The sequence below is a fragment of the Manacus candei genome, unplaced genomic scaffold, assembly GCF_025592945.1.
Source record: "Manacus candei isolate 608988 ecotype Guabito, Panama unplaced genomic scaffold, ASM2559294v1 h1tg000106l, whole genome shotgun sequence".
NCBI classification, from domain to species: Eukaryota; Metazoa; Chordata; class Aves; order Passeriformes; family Pipridae; genus Manacus; species Manacus candei.
In genome coordinates, this window is record NW_026138154.1 from 782,155 (window position 1) to 803,999 (window position 21,845).

The 21,845-nt window shown below is 56.1% G+C and overlaps 2 protein-coding genes and 2 long non-coding RNA genes across 8 annotated transcripts; 1 reads left to right on the plus strand and 3 right to left on the minus strand.

Moving 5' to 3' along the window:
- Positions 1-155: 155 nt before the first annotated feature.
- Positions 156-5,546, minus strand: MPV17L2 (MPV17 mitochondrial inner membrane protein like 2). 5 transcript variants are annotated; one of them, XM_051769301.1, is made up of 6 exons: positions 5,533-5,546; positions 4,632-4,807; positions 3,565-3,735; positions 2,789-2,865; positions 2,572-2,700; positions 156-1,707 (listed from the first exon to the last, which is right to left on the minus strand). In XM_051769301.1, exons 2-6 carry the CDS (start codon positions 4,804-4,806, stop codon positions 1,639-1,641), a joined length of 621 nt encoding a protein of 206 aa, XP_051625261.1. In that variant the 5' UTR covers position 4,807; positions 5,533-5,546; the 3' UTR covers positions 156-1,638. The 5 variants fall into 5 exon arrangements, with proteins under 5 accessions (XP_051625261.1, XP_051625259.1, XP_051625260.1 ...); XM_051769299.1 differs by having other exon boundaries at positions 5,410-5,546; XM_051769300.1 differs by having other exon boundaries at positions 4,632-4,824; positions 5,533-5,543.
- LOC127461469 (uncharacterized) lies at positions 156-18,602 on the minus strand. Its single transcript, XR_007900079.1, has 2 exons — positions 18,405-18,602; positions 156-1,134 (listed from the first exon to the last, which is right to left on the minus strand). It is a non-coding gene; the product is annotated as an uncharacterized LOC127461469 (long non-coding RNA).
- On the plus strand, positions 1,876-2,556 carry LOC127461467 (uncharacterized). The gene is made up of 3 exons (XR_007900077.1): positions 1,876-1,895; positions 2,145-2,337; positions 2,467-2,556. It is a non-coding gene; the product is annotated as an uncharacterized LOC127461467 (long non-coding RNA).
- DUS3L (dihydrouridine synthase 3 like) lies at positions 5,583-13,115 on the minus strand. Its single transcript, XM_051769268.1, has 13 exons — positions 13,054-13,115; positions 12,032-12,365; positions 10,907-11,482; positions 9,992-10,033; positions 9,740-9,892; positions 9,537-9,653; positions 9,120-9,185; positions 8,928-9,038; positions 7,961-8,057; positions 7,411-7,486; positions 6,905-7,093; positions 6,680-6,808; positions 5,583-6,415 (listed from the first exon to the last, which is right to left on the minus strand). Exons 1-13 carry the CDS (start codon positions 13,095-13,097, stop codon positions 6,343-6,345), a joined length of 2,007 nt encoding a protein of 668 aa, XP_051625228.1. The 5' UTR covers positions 13,098-13,115; the 3' UTR covers positions 5,583-6,342.
- Positions 18,603-21,845: the final 3,243 nt, after the last annotated feature.

Sequence of the window (21,845 nt, forward strand, 5' to 3'; positions counted from 1 at the left end):
GGGGACGAGCAGAGTGTTGCTGGTTTGCTCCAGGGATTTGGGAATCTCGTGTTCCTGTAGTACTGTGCTTCTGTGGAGACTGTGAATAAGTGGATATTCCCGTAGCAATGACAAGAGCTGCCCTTTATTTATTTTTTTTCTTGGAGCGCCGTGTCTTTTATTTCACAGGGTTTTTTTTTTTCCCCTTTCCCTCTTTCCCCTCCCCTACCATAATTCCATCTTCCTCCCTCTCCCCCCCCTTTTCCAGCCCCCTCCCTCTTTTTTGTGAAGTTTACTTATGGAAGAGTTACACTGTACTGTACAAATGTCAAAAGTGTCAAAAAAAAAAAAACAAAACGACAAAAAAAAAAGGGTACAATTTCCTAAAAATCACTGTATTAAAAAGAAATGTTGTGAAGAAATAAATTGATGCTGATCACACAGGTCCCTCGGGGTCGTTGTGGGCACAGAGGGGACAGTGGGGTGCACCCTCTGCTCTGTGGTGTCCCTGAGTTGGCAGAGAGGAGCCAAAATTATCTGGGTTTTGTTGTTTTTTTGTTTTTTTTTTTAATTATCATTCCCCAACTGGCTCCTGCTGCTGTGGAAGGAGGGATTGTGTCCCTCCAGGGCTGTGACACCAGGAGGCACAAGAGCAGAGCCTTAAGGCACAGCTTGAAAACTAAGACAAAAAAAATCACATTCAGGCAGTTTTCATTGATACTGGAAATAATTCAGCTCCTGGCTGATGCAGGGAGTGTCCAGCTCGCCCAGGGCTGGGAGAAGAGGGATGGGATGGTCCAAATCCTGCTAAAATTTGCCTCCAACCCCCCCTCCCAGGCTCGGCAGAGCAGACTGGTGTGATCACACCCCTATTTATATCCCAGCTGGGAGGCTCCAGCCCCCACAGCCTGGGGGGGTGGAAAGGGGGGAATGGGGGGAACAGGAGCAGAGGGTGGGGGAGTGGAGTGATTCCATCCTTGAGCTGCAAGACAAAAAGCAGGAGGGGAAGGAACGAGGAGCTGCAGAGGGGCATCCTCCCTCTGCCAAGCAGGCAAAATGAATCATGGAATGCTTTGGAGTGGAAGGACAAAGCTCATCCAGTGCCACCCCCTGCCACGGGCAGGGACACCTTCCACTAGCCCAGGTTGTTCCAACCTGGCCTTGGACACTTCCAGGGATCCAGGGGCAGCCACAGCTTCCCTGGGCACCCTGTGCCAGGGCCTGCCCACCCTCACAGGGAAGAATTCCTTCCTGATTAATTAGTGAGGATCTGAGTGGCTGGAGTGGATCTGAGGAGGTTGGAGAGGAGCAAGTTTGCTCTGGAGAGAGGGAACAAATCCAGCCTGGAGCAGCCAGGGAAAGCACCAGAGCCCTTCCTGGGGGCTGCAGCAGCTCCTCACCCTGGCTCCAGGGGTAAATCCCAGAAGAAATCACTTTACAGGTCATCCTGCAACAGGAGATTGTTACCAACACAACCCCAACCCATCGTAATTAGCAGATGAGTTAATCAGCAAGAGGCACGGCTGGGGGGGGGTCTGGCCTTGGTGGTCTCCAGCCATCACTCCCCTTGGGTTGCTCAATCCCCAGGGGCCACAATGCCCCCCCAAAAAATGCCCTTTGCTGCAGGCAGGAGCCTCTGGAAGCGCCACATCCACCTCTCTATGCCCTGGCACTGCGCTGCTGCTCCTCCTCAGGAGAGTCCTGCTTGGGGCTTGGGGTGGCTCTGGGCTGGAAAACAGGGATAATGGGATCAGCTGGGCACCCTCCAGGCTGGTCAGAGTGCCAGCCCAGGGGTCTCACTGGGTGTTTGAGGTGGGACAGGGACAGTCCCAGACCTGTGTTTGAGGTAGGACAGGGACAGTCCCAGCCCAGGGGACTCACTGGATGTCTGAGGTGGGACAGGGACAGTGTTTGGGGTGGGACAAGGACAGTCCCAGCCCAGGGAACTCACTCTGTGTTTGAGGTGGGACAGGGACAATGTTTGGGGCGGGACACGGACAGTCCCAGGGGACTCACTGGATGTTTGAGGTGGGACAAGGGACAGTGTTTGAGGTGGGACAGGGACAATGCCAGCCCAGAGGACTCACTGGGTGTCTGAGGTGGGACAGGGACAGTTCCAGGAGGACTCCCTGGGTGTTTGAGGTGGGATAGGGACAGTGTTTGAGGTGGGACAGGGACAGTCCCAGCCCAGGGGGACTCACTGGGTGTTTGGGGTGGGACAGGGACAGTCCTATACCTGTGTTTGAGGTAGGACAGGGACAGTCCCAGCCCAGGGGACTCACTGGGTGTCTGAGGTGGGACAGGGACAGGGTTGGGGTGGGACAGGGACAGTCCCTGGGGACTCACTGGATGTTTGAGGTGGGACAGTGTTTGAGGTGGGACAGGGACAGTCCCAGCCCAGGGAACTCACTCTGTGTTTGAGGTGGGACAGGGACAGTGTTTGGGGTGGGACAGGGACAGTCCCTGGGGACTCACTGGATGTTTGAGGTGGGACAGGGACGGTGTTTGAGGTGGGACAGGGACAGTGCCAGCCCAGGGGACTCACTGGGTGTTTGTGGTGGGACAGGGACAGTGCCAGCCCAGGGGACTCACCCTGTATTTGAGGTAGGACAGGTAGGTGTCCCAGCCCAGGGTGACCACGTTGACATAAACCACCCGGTAGGTGGGAGGGACGAAGAGGAAGTTGAGGAGCTGAGCCGCCGGCCACACGCACCAGTCGGCCTGTGGGGAGCGAGGAGCCAGCTGGATGCTTCCCACTGGATCCAGGGATGTGCCAGGGCAGGGAGGGAGAGCTCAGGGGTGGGTTTACCTTGTAAAGCTCCCAGAATTTCTCCTTGAGCTCATCCCAGCTCTCCTCCAGAGACTGACCTTCCAGGGTGCCGATGCCTGTGGGGACAGAGTCAGTGGGGGTGGGAGCATGGATGGGAATTGCCATCTCAGTGCCAGACATGGAAAGGGCCCCCAAAACCCTCTCAATACGGGAGGGAAGGGCACTGAAGCACCATCTAGAGGGAGGGAGCTCCAGGAAATGGAAGGGGAAGCACAGGGGCTGCACTGATCTCTGGCGAGCAGGGACAGGACCCAGGGAGCAGCTGGAGCTGAGTCAGGAGAGGGTTAGGTTGGATATTGGGAAATTCTTCCCCCAGAGGCTGGTTGGGCACTGCCCAGGCTCCCCAGGGCAGTGGGCACAGCCCCAAGGCTGCCAGAGCTCCAGGAGGGCTTGGACAACGCTCTGAGGGACAGGGTGGGATTGTTGGGGTGTCCTGATGATCCTTGTGGGTCCCTTCCCACTCAGGATATTGCAGGATTCTACAGAAATCCTGCTGCATTGTTTCTGTGTTCATACGGGACAAATCAAGGCCCAACTCCTTCAATAAAGAGGGGCAGGGGGTGGAGAAGAACAAAAGCAAACTCTGGGGAACGTGTCCAGAACTCTTGGACGACGCTCCGAGAGACAGGGGAGGATTGTTGGGGTGTCCTGGGCAGGGCCCGGAGTTGGACTGGATAATCCTTGGGGGTCCCTCCCAGCTCAGGATATTCCAGGATTCCACGAACCCCACTTCCAGCCCGCGGTGCCACACGTACCCAGGAAGTACCAGGCGCCCAGGCCGGGCGATGCCACGAGCTGGTCGATGAGGACTTTCTTCAGGACCGTGCGGAGGCTCCGCACGCCCCGCGCCGGGAACGCCGAGTCCAGCCAGAGGTACCAGTAGTGCATCAGGGGGCCCATGCTGCAGCCAACGGCAAACATCCGACCTGGGAACAGCACCAGGGGCAGGGATGGAGGATTTGCACTGCCAGAGGGCAGGGTGAGGTGGGATAGGTGGGATATTAGGGAGGAATTCTTCCCTGGGAGGGTGGGGAGGGCCTGGCACGGGTTGGGCAGAGAAGCTGTGGCTGCCCCATCCCTGGGAGTGTCCAAGGCCAGGTTGGAGCAATCTGGGATAATGGGAGGTGTCCCTGCCTGTGGCAGGGGGTGGGACTGGATGGGCTTTAAGGTCCCTCCCAACCCAAATCATTCTGGGATTCTGTGACATCCTCGTTGTCACAGACAGGGTCACATTTTGTGCCTTCCCCAGAGCTGAATCCACTTTTGGGAGAAGCACCCAGGAGGGGGTTCCATAAATCACAGAATCCCAGATTGGTTTGGGTTGGGAGGGACCATAAAGCCCATCCACTCCCACCCCCTGCCACAGGCAGGGACACCTTCCACTAGCCCAGGGTGTTCCAACTTGGCCTTGGACACTTCCAGGGATGGGGCAGCCACAGCTTCTCTGGGCAACCTGTGCCAGGGCCTCCCCCCACTCCCAGGCAGGAATTCCTTCCTAATATCCCATCTACCCCTACCCTCTGGCAGTGGGAAGCAATTCCCTATATCCTGTCCCTCCACCCCTTGTCCCAAGTCCCTCTCCAGCTCTCCTGGAGCCCCTTTAGGCCCTGGAAAGGGCTCTCACGTCTCCCTGGAGCCTTCCCTTCTCCAGCCTGGCCTTGGACACTTCCAGGGATGGGACAGCCACAGCTGCTCCGGGAAATCCATTCCAGCCCCTCACCAACCTCACGGGGAGGAATTCCTTCCCAATATCCCACCCAACCCTGCCCTCTGGCAGTGGGAGTCCCCCAGCCTGTCCTGACCCCCCCTCCCAGCCCCTCACCAGTTCGGCCCAGCTGGTGCTGGCTCTCCGGGTGCCTCCGGCGGTGCCATTCCTGCTGCAGGGCATCTCCAGCTGCCAGGAGGCCCCCGCAGCTCAGGGTGTTGGTGAGGAGCAGGAGCCTCCCCGTGAACAGGGATTTCCAGGAGCGCAGGAGCCGCCGGCCCCGCGACAGCATCCTGTGGGAACAGCCCCCCTGCGCTGGGCTCAGCGGGGAGGGACCCCCCCACAGCATCCCTGGTGTGACCCCCCCAGCACCCCGAGCCTCCCAGTCACTCCCAGTGCCCCCAGTTCACCCAGTTAGTGTTTGTGTACCCTCCCAGTTGCCCCATGCCTCCCAGTTTTCCATGCTGGGCTCCCCAGTTAGTGCTTCTGTACCTGCCCAGTCCCTCCTGTGCTCCCAGTTATCCACGCTGGGCTCCCCCAGTTATTGCTTGTGTACCCTCCCAGTTCCCCCTGTGCCCCCCAGTTTGTGCTCCGGTACCCCCCCAGTTTGCCCAGTTAGTGCTCTTGTACCCTTCCAGTTCCCTTTGTGCCCCCAGTTATCCCTGCTGGGCTCCCCAGTTCACCCAGTTAGTGCTTATGTACCTTTCCAGTTATCCACCTTGTGCTCCCCAGTTTGTCCAGTTAGTGCTCCTGTACCCCCCCAGTTCCCCGTGCTCCCCAGTTATCCTCCCAGTTAGCCCTCCCTCACCCTCCCAGTCCCCCCCTCACGCCTCTCCCCGGACCCTTCCCCCGTCACCCCAGTGCCTCCCAGTCATCCCCAGTGCCTCCCACTCACCCCAGTTATTCCTGTACCCCCTGTGGGCCCCTGGTGCCCTTTTCTGGGCACCCCTCGAGCTCCTTGTGCCCCCAGTTCCCCTCCAGTTCTCCCCAGTTCTCCCAGTGCCCTCCCCGCCACTACCGGGCGCTCCCACCGCCCGTACCCGGAAGAGGGAGCATCACGTGACGCGGCTCTTCCGGTTCCTGCGCCCGCCATGACACCTACCGGGGCACAGGCGGCCGCCATGACACCTCCCCAGGCAGCAGCTCGTCTATGGGATTGGGGAGGGACGGGGGGACGAGGGGGCTGCTCCAAGGCGTCCCCACGGTGCCCCAGCCCTGCCCTCTCCCTCTGGGGTCAGCAGAGGGGCTGGGGGGGTGTGTCAGCATGGGATCCATGGGATCTGTCACCACGGGATGCCCCCGTGGAGGTGGCAGTGATGGGTGTCAACAGCACTGCAGGGGCTGGGCCCACCGCTCTCCCACCTCTGCTGGTGCCACCTGGGTCCCCAGGTGTGGAGACGCCACTGAGACCCTCCAGGCTGACCCCCTACATGCACCCAAAGAGCCTGTGGAACCTCTGAGAAGCTCCTCTTTGGACCCTTGAACATCAGCTCGGGGTCCCCCTGGTTGTGGGGGGGCAGCAGAAGGGGCAGAGGGACATTGTTGCTCCTTGTCCTTGGAGTTTGTCACTCCCAAGGACACCCTGGTAAGGCACAGAGGCCTCCTGCTGAGCTGGGACAGCTCTGGAGACCAAAGATCCCTCCTGCTCACAAATAAATGTTCTCCTGCCAGGACTGAGGCCCGGGACAGGAAGGCAAAAAACCCACCAGCTTCTAAAAACGTCAGCTTTATTCCACTTCTGAGCGCAGCTGAGGAATCCTGCTCCTCCAGACACCCCATCCCAACGCCTCCTCTTGCCTCCACGCCACGGGAAAGGGCCTGGCCAGCCCTATCTGTAGGAATTGGCCTTGTGTTTTGGCAGGAAGGTGAAGCTGGGAGGGACAGGGCCCAGGAGCAGCTCACTGGAAGAAAGAATCAATCACAGAATCAATCAAGAGCCCTTAAAGACTATTTTGTTCCAGCCCCTTCTGCTAGCCCAGGTTGCTCCAAGCCTCATCCAACCTGGCCTTGGGACACTTCCAGGGAAGAAAGACAAGGACAACGACAAAACTAAACCCAAGGAGAGGTTTGTGTTCAGCCCACGGTTGTCACATGGCCCTGTGGCTCTATGGGGGCTCTGCCACGTCCCTTTTTAGCAATTTATATTAAATTCCACATTTTATTACCTTATTCTGATCCAATCATCCACGTTCTGGCTGGCCATGAGTGTCTCCAGGTAGTCCCTCCCCAGGTAATACGGCGGCCGCTCGTTAATTCTCTGAGGTAGATGTTCCAATAATCCAACTGGAATGTACCTGGGATGGGATGGAACAGCAGTGAGTGCTGGAGTTTAATTAAATATTGTTCAAAGATCCTCTTGGATCAATCCAGTTTTGGCTGGGCACAGTTACCTGCACAGGAAAGAGAGCCATTCCAGCAGGAATTTCCTGGTTTTCTCCACTCCCTGAGTGTCCGACCCCCAGTGCTCGAGGCCATAGTTGGTGAAGTCTTTGAGGATGTCAAACCTTTCCCCAGAGGAGATATCCCAGTGTCTCTGCTCCTTAATTTCGGTGAAAAGCCATGGTTTGATGAGTGCCCCTCTGCAGCCAAAAAAAAAAACAAAACAGGCATTGTTATTCCCATCACTGATTCTCCTGAAGATGCCAACTGATTTTAGTCACTTCCCAGCCCTTTTTACCAGCCAATTCTGCTTTTAATTTTGTTTCTCATTCCAAGAAGAAGCTGCTGGAACTTCCCACTGATCCAAATTGATTTTATCAATTTTCAGAGCAGTTTCAACATGAGGAAACTTCTCGTGTTTCGAGGTTGTTTAGGGATTTTTTTTTAAATTCCTTTTTTTTTTTTTTACTCTGGAACCAAAAAGAGCTCAGAAGTGAAGGGAAACACAAGCACTTGCCTTGCAATCATGATTCCAGAAACTCCCATCTCCATGGCTCGATTTGCATCTTCGTAAGATAAAATATCCCCATTTCCTGCCCGGAAAGGAGGGAGAAGCCAGAGGTCAAAGTGAGCCATAAGGACAAGTCAAAATGAGTTAATCCAGGCACGAGATAAAATTCAAAATGGACACACAGTCCAAGAACCAGACTGTTCAAAGAGCCAAGGTTAGAGATTCCCAGGGATGTTTATGGGGTGGATATTTATGATTCCTCTTACAAGGAAAAGAGGAGCCTTCTCCTCTCTTCTCCTCCACTCCCAGCTCCTACCTGGAAGGTTTGGGGATTGTCTGTGCCACAGGGGCCCAAAAAGCACCCAGTAAAACCCAAGTGGTTCATGTCCTACCTGTCCCTTCTCCTCATCCCCAAACACAAGTAGAGGTGCCGGTAACTCCACTAGGGATGCTCCAAACTTTCCCCCAGGCTAAATATCATTGGGAATCTGGGTTTTTTTTCCTTTTTTTTAAATGTATTTCAAATCAAAGAGGTGAAGGAACAAGACCCACGTACCAAACAGGGGCATGGGGCTGGCGATCTTGGCGCACTCGGCGATGTATTCCCAGTCGGCGCTCCGCGTGTACCGCTGCTCCCGGGATCGGCCGTGGAGCTGGGGGAGAGATCCCGCTCAGACCTCGCTGGAGAGGCAGGGCAGGATGGGAGGAACGTGCTCCAGCAAAGGGAATCACACCAGGATGGGGTAAGGGATCCTCGGGATCTACCTCAGGATCTTCTTCAGGATCTGCTTCTGGATCTACCACCCAGCAGCTGCTCACAGAGCAGACCTGGGTAAAGAATCCCTTGGGATTTTCCTCTGGATCTACAGCCCAGGAACTGCTGATGGAGGGGGCTGAGGAAGGGGTGAGCAGAGCTGGGAAAGGGATCCCTCAGGATCTACCTCTGGACCTACTTCAGGATCTACCTTTGGATCTACAGCTCAGCGCTGCTGACAAAGAGAACTGGGTAAGGGATCCCTCAGGATCTACCTCTGGACCTACAGGAAGGGCTGGGCATAGCTGAGTGGGCTGGAGGCTTTTGGGGTGACATTTTGGCTATTTGTGAGCCAGAGCAAGAAGTGGCTGTTCACAGGGAATGGGAATATTCCCCATGGGCAGGAACTAACCCCCACACAATGAGCTGGTCCCATTATTTCCCCAGCCCTGACAGAACGAAACTTTCGGCTGAAACTTCGGTAGGAACCATCTCCATAAGGTTGTGGATGCCCCATCCCTGGAAGTGGACAGGGTTGGACAGGGCTTGGAGCAATCTGGGAGAGTGGAAGGTGTCCCAGGAGCAACAAGGAAAACACTTTCTGCTCCTGAATTTTCCTCTTGGATTAGCAGAGAACACTAAAATGCAGCACAGATCTGCTCCAAGGGGTTTGAAAGAGCTGTTGGGGCAGGGGAAGGTCACCCCCACCTTGCCTCCAGGCTGATGTGCAGAATTCCCAATCTCACAACCACCACAAGTATTCCCGTACCGTGACCATGGATGCTCCCCACTCCCGGATCTTGGGGATGATTTTATGAGCCACATTAATCTTTTCTTGCACTCCAGTCCGGATCTTCACCGTCAGAGGCACATCCAGCACCTGCAGGAGTGGGAGAATGAGGCCAGGCCCAGGCAGGAGGTGGATCCATCAGCTCCATCATCTCCAGGCGCTCCGACTCACCGAGTTCATCCCGCGGACAATCTGTTCAAACTTGTTGGAGCGAGTCATGAGAGCACAACCTCCTCCCTGAGGGACAAAACGTGGCACAGTCAAGACTTTCCGCTTCCTTGCGTAGTGAAGAGTCCTTGGAGCTGCTCAGGGAATGCAGGAAAGACTTGGAGCATCTCACGGCTCGCAGAAAATGGATTCTTTAACAAAAAACCCCCACCAGCCCACAGCCCTCTCCTCTCAAATTCTGCCAGGAAAAGACAGCCATTCCCTGCTCCTTGAGCAGCTTATTCACCTTCTTGCTGAGGTCCAGTGCCCATAAATGAACTGGGAGCTCTGGATCAGCCTGGCAGGAGCAGGTCAGGCAGCGGGGGATAAGGGAAAAGACAAGGATCCATGGAAGGAAGGAAAACGTGCCCCACAACTCACCTTCTTGTAGACCAGGTCAATGGGACACCCCACGTTGATGTCCACAAAATCCACCTCGATTGTCCTGTTCAGGAGCTCTGCACACTTGGTCATGGTGTCTGGAAAGGCTCCCTCCAGCTGCCAAAGGGAGCCAAAGCTTCCATGAGCTCCAGAGGCCGCTTTTCTCCTCGGGAGTTGGGTTTTATCGAGGTGACAACACTCACCTGCACCCCAAAAATATCCTCGGTGTGGTGGCGTTTGAGCAGGGCCCACTCCGAGGACTGGCCCTGGAGCAGGTTGGTGCACACAGCCATCTCCCCACAGGTGACATCTGCTCCGAAGCGTTTGCAAATCCGTCGGAAAGGGAGGTTCCCGCACTGCCAGGGACAGCAGGGCCAGGGATTGTCAGGAGATCTGCTCCGTTCCGACGGCGGCAACGGCAAGTTTTGACAGATGGACAAAAGTTATCAACCTACCGTGGTCAGCGGAGCCAAGTAGAGCTTGCCTTGGATTTCCAGCTGGAAAACAAGGATGGAGGACCATCATCAGAGCTGAGGCAGCAGTGGTGATGATCACGGAATTGTAGAATCAATAGAGTGGTTTGCGCTGGGAGGGACTTTAAGGATCATCCAGTGCCACCCCCTGCCATGGGCAGGGACACCTTCCTCTATCCCAGGTCACTCCAAACCCCATCCAACCCAGCCTTGGACACTTCCAGGGGTGGGGCAGCCACAGCTTCTCTGCCCAACCTGTGCCAGGGCCTCCCCACCCTCACAGGGAGGAATTTCTTCCATATATAAGATATTCCAGTTTTTATCCCTTGCTCTGGGTAAAACCTAGTGGGAAACCCAGGAGGACACTGGTTTTGTTTTAGAACCTCAAACTATCCCCAGGGAATGTCTCACTTGCATAAAAGAAGCAGAAAATTGAACTGCTAATTTTGTTTTCACTGTTCAGCTTGGAGAGAGCTCACAGCAATTACAGATACTGAGGTGAGAGGGATTGGTTTATGGAAGCAAGGATGGAGGTGAGGAGGATGAGGGGAGGAAGATACTGCAGCACATACAACCCAGCCCAGCCTCAGCTCTCCTTGCTCTTCCATCCTCCCTGACAGCTCAGCCCCTCCTTCCAGGACCTGGAAAATCCAGGGGCTGCAGCTTCTCTTGGTTCTCACCCTTCCAAGGCCAACTCCAGACCCGTGAGCGCTCACCTTCCCACATCCTTCCCACCATGACAGGGACATGGAGCCCGGGAGCTCTGTCCTCTGCCTGCTTCCCCCAGATAAAGGGTCTCAAAGGTGTCTCTAAAGGGTCTCTCTTCCATCTTTTCACACACAATCCCCACCCCTGGAGCAGCACACAAGGGTCACCTGCCCTTGACCGGACTCTCACCTTCTTCTTCTCGCACGGCCGCAGCTTCGTGACGTCCTCGTCGGTCAGCGGGCCCACGGTCGGCACGGAGGGAGCAACCCCATCCCCTCGGGAGCTGGGGCTCTGCAAGGCCTCTGCTTTGGGATCTTCTCCCTGTTCCCGCAGCACAGGGCACTCGTGGCTGTCTCCATCCCCCAGGCCCTCCTGGGGTGCTGCGCAGTTGGACACCTCTTGCTCCCCCGTGGCTTTGCCTCCCTTCCCGTCGCCTCCGCGGGGCTTGAGCCCACGCAGATACTCCTCGGCCTTCTGGAAGACGAACTTCCTCTTGCGCAGCTGGTGCTGGAGGTCCTTGGAGAGGTTGTTCCTCACCAGCAGCTTCCCCTCCCACTGCTGGGCCAGGGCGGCGTTGACGATGTTCTGGTGGCCGTCCCCGAGGTGGGCGCGGGCGAAGCGACAGGTGACCCCGTAGGGACAGCGGCCGAAGGTGTCGAAGAGGACGCAGCGCTGGCCCAGGTCCGAGGGCTTCCCCGCCAGGTACTCGCCCACGTCGTGGAGGAAGCGGCACCGGGGGCCATAAAAGCACTTCCCTGGACAGCCCTTCGGAGAACAGGGAGCGGGGCAAGGCCTCGGCTCAGGTGTGGATGGAGCGGCACAGCCCAGGTGAGGCCGAACCTGCCCCAGCCCACAACTGCTCTGAGCACCTGAGCCCCCCTGGTGATGTCAGGTGACACGGGGAGTGGTCCCGGGAACTCCAGTGTTGGAATGTGCTGCAGGAGGGGAGCGAGGGACCCACCTGAGGGGACATTTTAGTGCTGCCACTTCAGGGAAGGTGAGGCTTTGCTTGCCCCACTCAGCTCATCCCACTTCCCCCTCTCCCAGCCAACAGAGTTGGCTTCCATAGAACCCTAGAATGGTTTGGATTGGAAGGGACCTTTAAGGTCATCTCATTCCCACCCCCTGCCATGGGCAGGGACACTTCCCACTAGCCCAGGTTGCTCCAACCTGGCCTTGGACACTTCAAGGGATGGGGCAGCCACAGCTTCTCTGGGCAACCTGTGCCAGGGCCTGTTCACCCTCCCAGGCAGGAATTCCTTCCCAAAATCCCACCTAACCCAGGCCAGTGGGGAGCAGAGCCCCATGTCCTACCTGAGTGACTGAGGGGCACAGCCTGCTCTGCTCATAGTGGTTGGGTTTCATACACGGCCTGCTCTTGTTCTGCCCCCGGGCCCGTTTCCGCTCCGGGAGCTCCTTCTCATCTGCTCCAGCACCTTCCTGGTTTTCCTCATCCTGGCCAAGGTCCTCTGCCCTCACCCGCTTGGCGGGGGGCTCGCTCTGGCAGCTGCTGACCTGCTCCTCCTGCTCCTCCTTCTTCTCCTCGTCCTCCTCCTTCTTCTCCCCCTCGCCCTCATCTCCCACCTGGCTTCCCGGCTCGCTCCCGGCCCGCAGGAAGGCGTGGAATTCCTCCTTGGAAGTGAGGAACCTGCGGAGATGCAGCACCTGGGTCATCCTGGTCATGGCAGGGAGCAGGGAGAAGGGTGTCCAGGGAGATAGGGGGGCAGGAGGGGCTGGGCATGGACTGGGGGGGGTTATGGAGCGGTTGGGAATGTACTGGGGGAGCTATGGAGGGGTTGGGAATGTACTGGGGGAGCTATGGAGGGGTTGGGAATTTAGTGGGGGGGGCTATGGAGGGGTCAGGGATGGACTGGGGGGGTTATGGAAGAGCTGGGAACGTACCGGGGAGGTTATGGAGGGTTTGGGAAAGTACTGGGAGAGTTACGGAGAGACTGCGAACACACTGTGGGCAGGGGGGGGATTTTAGAGAGGTCGGGAATGTACCGGGGTGCTGTAGGGGTTATAGAGGGATCGGGAACATACTGATGCAGTTATGGAGGAGCCTGGCACATACTGGGGGAGCTCGTGGAGGGGCCAGGAATGTACTGGGGTGGTTACGGATGGACCGGACGCGTCCGGGGGGATTACAGAGGGGTCGGGCACGTCCCGGGGGAGTTACAGAGGGACCAGGGATGTACCGGGGCGGGGGGTATGGAGGTGCCGGGCGCGTCCTGGGGGGCTCATAGAGGGGTCGGGGGGGTGGCGGAGGGGCCAGGAGGGTCCCGGGGGACGGTGGGGGCCGTGGCGGGGCCGGACAGCCCCGACCCCGCACTCACCGGGCTCGAACCGGCGCCACCCCGGGCGGCACCGCCGCGGCCATGCTGCCGCGCGCCGCGATGACGTCACACGGCGGGGCGGGGCCACGCTGCGGCGCGCGGGCGGTATAAAAGGCGCGGCTGAGGCGGGGCCCCCTCAGAGCGGCGGGAGCTGCATGTGGGGTTGGGTTGTGCTGCTGAGTTCCACGAAGGGGTCCTGGGGGCATCTCTGAGGGGTTTCGACGCTGCCTGGGGCCTCTTGAGGGGCTGCCCTAGCAGGGAGGGGACGCCGGTGTGCAGCCCTTGCACCGGGGAGAGGTGTCATCCTCAGGGCTTCTCTCTGTGGGCACCTCCTGGGTGTGAGGGGTCCGGGATTACCGGGTTTCCCATCAACTCTACCCCCCCGAGACCGGGCATGGTTGGAAGGACAGGGAAAAGCCCCCAGGGCTCCTGGCTTGGGAGGGATTCACATGATCAGTCAGGTTGGAAGAGACCTTTGAGATCATCCAGTCGAACCTGTGACCCAACATCACCATGTTAACTAAACCAGACCACTGAGTGCCACGTCCAGTCTTTCCTTAAAAAATGTCCCTGTTTTTCAGTGAGTGTCTGGCTCTCCTGCCTCCTCACAGCTGTCAGTGGGAGAGGATGGAGCTCTGCGGAGGTGCGGGACACTCAGTGTGGGTTTTTTGTATATTTGAGGTTATTTTTAAGCAGCAAATGCAAAGCTGGGCTCAGCCCGGGCTGAGGGGATGAACCAGCTCTTGCCCAGAGCCATAATCCTGCCTTGAGCTGTCCCACGGGCTGCTCCAGCCGCAGGATTTTCCACATTACCCTTTGGAAGCATTTTCAAGCTCAGCCCAGCTGAGGTGCAGGAAGGCTTTGTCTTTCCGTGGGAAGAACCGGTGCCATCACACCTTCCCACCACGGATGGTGGGACCAGGAGACGAGGCCGCCTTGTCTCTGGGGACCAGAGCTGTCCCCTGCCCTGGGCTGCAGCCGACACAAAACCCGCTCCAGCTCTGAGGTGCAGCCACACGTTCCTGGTGGTTCCACGAACGAGACTTTGCTCACGCCGTGGGCGAGGGGCTGGCGCTCCCGGGGCTGCCTTTGCGTTCGGTCTGTGGGTGGAAGTTTGGGCTGAAAACCAAATTAACATGTCGAGTGTGGCGGGTTTGACCTTTTATCCCTCTCCCGTAGCTGCCACATCTTCCCTAGGTTTGGGACGCTCTTTTACACCCTCTCCTTGCTCGTAATCCCTGCAGCCCCCAGTGCCTCGTCCATGCCTGACGTGTGTGAACCTCGAGCAAGAAAGCTCCTGTAGTGAGGGGGTTGATGTCTCACGGGTGACGTGTTTGGAGCCCTCCTGGATGACGTTTCCCTTTCCAGCTCAGGCTCTGTCACCGCCACAGCCCCGTTTGACTCACGCTTGGCCTGGGCTTCCAAGGAATGGCTGTGAAATCCAAGTGAAGCCAGAGCTGCGCTCCATCTTTCCCATCCCACGCCCTACACTGGGTCCAAGGTGCTTTTTTAGCTGAATAAAAACTATTTCTTTGTTTCTTTGTTTCTAGGGTGGTTGTGGTGCAGGTACCAGCAAGGAGGCAGAGGGTAACTTGTGGGGGTTTTGCCCTAATTTAGGGGCTGCTGGAAGCTGGTGAAGAACAACCATGCTCGTGGCGTTGTGGAATGACCACGCTGAGATTGTTTGTGGGCACCGAAAGGTTGTGTGTGCACGTGGGATGGAGGTAGAAGTGCATGTGGAGCTTTAATTCTGCTGTTTTCCTGTTTTTCTGTTGGTTTAGCCCAGTTCTGTCCAGATGCTCCATCGGAAATGTCTTTTGGGATGAGCTGGGAGCCCTGTGGGTGCTCGTGCTGCTGCCAAGGGTGGGCAGGTTGCACGATGGAGCCAGGCTGCTGCGAGAAGAGCTCTTGGCTGATTGGGTGTTAATTAGTTTTGGAGTGAAATATGAGGAATGCAGAATACTATTTTAGGCTTCATCTTGGCTGAGGGGAGGAAGGAAGGAAGGAAACGAGGCTCTGGGGATTAATGAAATGATTTCACTGATGTTTTTGTGGGGCAATGAGGCTGAAGTCAGAGTGCTTTGGGCTTGCTGCACTCAGCTGAGCTCAGACTTTAGCATCCAATCCCTTCTCAGGGCATGGCTTGGTGGTTTTATGAGGCTGAGCCTTGGACAAGCTTCCCAACAGACCCTTCTTCAGGCCAGGTTGGACAGGACTTGGAGCAACCTGGTCTAGTGGAGGGTGTCCCTGCCCAGGGCAGGGGGTGGAATGGGATGATCTTTGAGATCCCTTCCAGCCCAAACCATTCCATGACACTCTGGCAGGGATGGAGAGGTGCTGCTCTTGTCTCCTTTACCTTTTCACCCCTTCATGTCGTGCTGAGGTTGGAAGCGGGGCCGGGGGAACAGGGAGTGGTGAAGCTCCTGCTGCAGTGCTGGAGCTGGATGGTTTTCAGGGGTGAATGTAGAGCTTGGATGGCCAGAGCTGTCACTTCCACATCCTCCAGCACCACTAAAGCAGCTTTAAAGAAAACCAAGAATTCATTGGGAAAGGCCAACTCAGGAAAAAGGGAAAGGTCGATTACAGGAAAGTGGGATAGAGATACAGGGAGAACTAAGTCAGGAAAAGTTCAGCTGCTTCGAGGTCCAAGCTAAACAAGACAAACACATATTAATGAACCTGCCCCTTCCATGGGCTCCCACACAAAAGCTGGATGTGCTGAGCCCCTGGATCTGGCTACTACACCCCCTGTCAGCCGAAAAATGAGGGTCTGTGGGAGCCCCAGGAGCAACTCCACAGCTGGTTTGGGCTGCTCACCCTGCTCTGGATGCTGTCAGAACGTTCTGACAACCTTTGCTGGTTAATGGTGCAAAAGGGTGAATGTCCCCCGAGGCAGGTGCGGGGTTGGATGTGTGGGAGTGTCTGGAGCTGGAAGTGATGGAATTGAACCTTTGGGCCTTATCCATCTTCTGCCCAACCCCAAATCCATTCCTCATGTGTCGTCTCCTCTTTTATCCCGTCTTGTTTTAGCAGCACAGCTTCCAGCCTTCTGCAAAGGAGACTATTCCCAGCGCTCATAAATCTCCTATCAGGAAGCTGTTTCCAAGATTAAAGCTTAAAACGTTTCCCCTCTCTGGTTTCACGTCCCAGTTCCCAATTCCCTCCCTGTAATCACCAGCCCTGCCTCCTCCCAGCAGCTGAGGGTTCATCTGGACGCGCTGAGGTCTCCATACCCCACACCAAGCCCCCGACAGCCGTGGCTGCTCCATGAAAACCTGTGCTGGGACACTTTGGAGTCGGGGTGTGCACCTCGAGTGCTTGGGAACGGCCGGGCCGGGCTTTGGGCTGGCGATTGTGTCACGGAGTTTGGAAAGGTCTTCCTGCTGCAGTTCCCTCCTGGCTGGTTTAAGAGCTGACTTAAGTGTTTGGAGGAGTTGAGGGGCGTCATCCGGGCAAGGCCCGTGGATTTGGGATGAGCTGGAAGCGGCCCGGAGTTCAGGGCCTGGTGTGGGTATCGGATCGCCGGCGGCGGCGGCGGGAACGATCCCGTTCCCAGAACTGGGATAACGAAGTCCTTGGATCTGCGGGGCCAACGTGGTGTGTGGGCAGGGAAACACGGAACAGGGAAGCACGTGGGACATCTGGGCTCGCGTGGGAGTGGTGGGAGCACCGTGGGACGCCGAGTCTCTTGGCTGTGGCACTCAGCCCTTTTTGTTAGGAAAGCTTGGAGGGGACCCCAAATCTTTTCATCAGACCCTAAAATTAGAGGCAGCCAAGGCCCCAGTCATGGGAGGGGTGGATTCCTTGGCAGGGGCCGCTCTGCTGATGGAAGAGGCAGGATGTGGCTTTTCCCAGTGCCCTGGGCATGGGAGCAGGGAGAAGGCCTTGATTCTCCCTTCTGGGAGCTCTGAGGGGCATCTCACACCAGCCTTTATCCCTCCCAGCCTTCATCACCCTCAACCCTGCTCTTCCCAGGGCCATTCTGTGTCCCCAAAGGAACCTTCTCTTCTGGCCTCTCCTGTCACCTGAGGCCACCGTGCAGGTTGGCTAATCCCCCGTGGCTCAGCCTGTTGGGAATTAAGGATCTGGGCAGGAAAAGTGCTTGCCTCCAGCCCTTTAGCTGGCCTCTCCTCTGGTGCCCTGTGCCACCAGATAAAAATCTTTTTTTGTGCTTTTTTGATCCTTATTTTTACACCGAAAAGGCAACACTGAGGTTTCCTCCTGACATTTAAGTCAGTCAGTAGAGCCACGAACCAAATAAACATTCCCCGTTTCGCTGGGACAAAGGCCCCAAGATCCTGCTGGGACCGAAATGTTTCATCATTTCCGAAGCAAAATGTTTTAGTTCGACAAAAAAAAAAATAAAATATAATAATAAGAAAAGAACAACAACTAAAAACCGACACATTTCAATGTTTTTCTGATTATTTTCTCCGCTTTGGCTGAAGCCGTTTGTCACATTTGGCCCCGCTTCCCAAACGGCTTCGGAACCTTCCAAAACTTCTATTCTGGGGACTTTTCTTGTCGTTGGCGAAGAAGTTCGATCCCTGGCCAGGGTTCCTGCTCATTCCAGGTGTTTTCCGGTGTGTGCATCCGTTTGGTGTCCCAGGATGGAGCCTCTCGGTGCCACCCGGGGACGGAGCAGGATGTTTTTCCCAGTCCCAGCACCTGTGACATACCTGGGCTGATCCTCCCTGCCAACTTCCCCTTTGGTTACTGGCACAACAGTTAAATTCCAGGTGAGCCACGGGTTTTTTTTCTCCCCAAAAAACCTGGCTGCTGGGAGCACAGTTGCCTCTGGAGCTCAGCAGCAGTCCTGGAAACGAGCCGGGGAGCTGGAAAACCAAGGGATGGGGGGAAGAGCTTGGAGCTTTGCTGGTGCCTCTGTCCCCACGTCTGGGCCTCCTGTCTGAGTCAGAGGGGAACAACATCTGTGGGTTTGAGGGTTGCAGATGGTTTGGGTTAGTTTGGGAGAGCGTGGCCTGGGACTGGGACAGGGCTGGTTTCAGCCCTGGGAGCCGAGACTCGGAAACAAAAGGTCGAAGCACGATCTGCTGGTTGGTTTTGGACCTTTCCTCGCCTCAAACACTGAATTTTTGAGGCATTTCTTTTTCTTAGCATTGTTGTACTGGGTGCTGATAGTCGGGGGGCTACGGGGGAGGCTTCTCTGAGAAGCTTCTGGAATTAACCATGTGGGTCACTAATGCCATCTCCTTTACTCGGTCCTCTTCACCATCCTGCTGGAAATCATGGAATCCCAGACTGGTTGGTGTTGGGAGAGACCTTAAAACTGATCCAGTCAACCCCTGCCATGGGCAGGGACACCTTCCACTATCCCAGGTTGCCCCAACCTGGCCTTGGATGCTTCCAGGGATGGGGCAGCCACAGCTTCTCTGGAAAATCCATTTCAGTGCCTCCCCACCTTCCCAGGGAAGAATTCCTTCCCAGTATCCCATCTATCCCTGCCCTCTGGCAGTGGGAAGCCATTCCCTGTGTCCTGTCCCTCCAGGCCCTTGTCCAAAGTCCCTCTCCATGTTCCTTGTAGCTCCTTCAGGTCCTGGAAGGCCCCAGTTAGGTCACCCCAAAGCTTCTCTCCTCCAGGCTGAACAATCCCAATTCTCCAACCTTTCCTCCCAGCAGAGCTGCTCCAGCCCTTTTATCATCTCTGTTCCTCCTCTGGACTCGCTCCAACAGCTCCACATCCAGCCTGTGCTGGGACCCCAGAGCTGGATGCAGGATTCCAGGTGGGGGGTCTCACCTCAGAGGGGCAGAATCACAAGGGAAAAAAAACAAACCCCTCGATTTCATTTAGTTCTGGAAAAAAATAAAACCTCAGCACTGGTTTTATCCAGAGCCCTCCCTAACGTGGGATTTTTGCAGACTAAGGGTAGATGTATTTTTTTCTCCCTCCTCCTGACTGAGAGGTGGAGAGGGCTGATGCAATGTCATCTAAACTTGGAGCAGCCTGTGCTGCAGCAGCTGAGGAAGCTTTTGCAAAAGGAGAACCATTCCCAGTTTTCCCCTGGATGACGCCGTGACAGTTCTGTCTCCTGTCCCTGTTCTGGAAGACTCACCATTGCCTTAAAAAAATGCATGTTGGAGGATTTGCCCTTGAGTGAGAGATACTCCTGGGGGTGTGACCTTGCTGGTGGGGGGGGTCCCCTTTTCCTTAAGGATTTGTATCCAGGTGGTTTAATTTGTGTCCTGCATGGCTGTGCCACTCCAGGCTGCCCTGAGGGATGGCACAGTGCAGTGACCTGCATTCAGCTCCTCTGCAGAGCACCAGCCTGGCCAGAACCTCTCACTTGTGACAAAGAAACATCTGCCCCTATCCTGTGGACAAATTCCCGTGCAAAAAAGTGGGGAAAGAGGTGAGGAAACAGGGCAGGATTGTCCCTGGAAAACTGTGTTGCTGTGGAGGTGGAAAGATGTCCCTTGGCACGAGGGGATGGTCCTGTGCAGGGCTCTGATCCTTGTGGGTCCCTTCCAACTCAGCATGTCCCGGGATTCTGTGACCCAGCTGAGGTTTTGCAACCCTAATAAACATCATATGGGATCTTTGGGGTGTTAATGCAGGACAGACCATCCCTCCTGGCTCTGCTGCACCCAGACAGCTCTGGCAGCTCCTCTCGGGCTCTTGGAGGGTGAGGGAACAGCAGCACTGGGAGCAGCTTTTTCCAAGCAGACCTTGGCAATGCCTGGGGTGTGGGAAGTGCAGGAGAAAGCAAACAGGCTTTGGCTGGGCCTGGGAGCCTGGACGTGAGAGGCTCCAGCAGAACTCCCTGTCCTTTGGGGAAGTGAGGAGGCTGCACTGAGCCTTGTCCCTGCCCTTCCTGAGCTGGAAAACTTCCCTCCCGCTTGTTTCTCCCCCTCTGTCCCCACATCCCTTCTCAGCAGGGACTAATGCACTTGCTCTCTAGGCTGGCTTAACTCTGACACGAGATTAGATCTCTGTGTGTCAGTGCATGGGCTCCCTCCCCCTGCCAATGATCCAGCTGAATCCTGGATCCTTCCAGCGGGGTTTGACAGGGAGGAAATGTCTCAAAACCGTGGAATTCCTACAAATCTCAGAGCTGAGTACCCAAATTTGTGTTCCCTCTAAGGGAGCTCTTGGGAAGGAGCTGTGAGTGGTGATGTGTGAGGATGTAGGAGTTACAGGACATCATTCCTGCTCCCAGCAGAGCAGAGGACAGATTCCATCTTAAAATGTACAAACAGCTCCGTGGAGATATTAAGACCAAGAATATAACTCTGCTTTAAATCATGGATTCATAGAATGGTTTGGGTGGAAAGGAACCTTAAAGATAACCCAGTGCCACCCCCTGCCATGGGCAGGGACACCTTCCACTAGCCCAGGTTGCTCCAGCCTGGCCTTGGACACTTCCAGGGATCCAGTGGCAGCCACAGCTTCTCTGGGAATTCCATCCCAGCCCCTCCCCACCCTCCCAGGGAAGAATTTCTTCCCTATATCCCATCCAACTCTACCCTCTGGCAGTTTGAAGCCATTCCCCCTTGTCCTGTCGCTCCAGGCCCTTGGAAATCCGCTTAAAAGTGGGATCATGCTCTCCTGAGCATGAACATGTTTCTCCCCACAAAACGTCCCTGTTCCCTCTCCTTTCCCTGCCCCGGAGGTTTCTGCACTCGGCAGCATTTGCTGAACTTGGCTCTGGAGATTCTCTCCCTGCAGCTGCTTTTTTTTTTTTTTTTTTCTGCTGCATCTCTGCAAATCATCAATATTCATGTGCCTCAGCAGCAGAGCCTCTGGAAAAAAAAAAAAAAAAAAAGAGCTCTGGAGATCCGGAGCGGGATCCAGCGCTGGAAAAGCCTTTCCCGTGTGGGGTCAGGGAGCCGTGCCTTTGCCACGAGAGGGGGGTATGAGCCCGCCGGTGGGTGCCGGTGGGTACCGGGGGGATGCCCGGAACGAGCCCCGGCTCCATCCCCTTTTCCCAGCGGAGGATGGGATGGATGGCAGAGGATCGGGGGCTGCCGGGGGGGTGGCGTTCGGCAGCTCCGGCTCCTGCCCCGAGGTCAGGTGAGCCGGGAACACCGGGACGGGGAGAAGCTCATCCCTGCTGCCGGGAACACCGGGACGGGGAGAAGCTCATCCCTGCTGTCGCACGGGGACTCGCTCCCGGCTGACCCGGTGGGGGAGAGCTAAAGCAGGAGGGATTTTTCCGGCGGCAATCTGGGGAAGGAATGCTTCCCCATGATCCGAAAAGCATCATTTTCCTCGGATATCTCTGCATTTTCCCTCCACTGCCCAGGATCATTCCCTCCTTTGCACTGATGCAACTGTTTGGCATCGCAGAAAACCGGTTCCAGGAGCTGATCTGGCTCATCCCAAATATTTTTTTTCCCCCCCTTTCCCAGGTCAGGAACATTTCCTTCCCAGGTGTTGCTGGAGCACGTTGTGCTCTGGGGGCTGAGCTAACCTGCCTGCAGCCAACAGGCCTGAAATGAAGTTCCCCCTGCTGTTCTCTTGTCCTTTTCTCTGCTGTGACATAAAATTCCTTGATTTCTCCTGCTGGGAGATCTCCAGGTCAGATCCATGTACAAAGAACTTGGAGAAGTTGGTTGATTTTTTTTCTCTTTTCTTTTTTTTTTTTTTTAAGCTTGAATTCTGACTGGGAATTGAGAGACCTGGAGTTTATTCTGGTTTATGTGTTTTCTCTGTTGATTTCTTCCACTATTTCATGCCCACGTGGAAAGATTAAAATGCTCAGGGGAGGGTTTGGATGTTTGAATATCTTCCTCACTCACATCAGAGAAGAGAATATAGAGAATATAGAGAA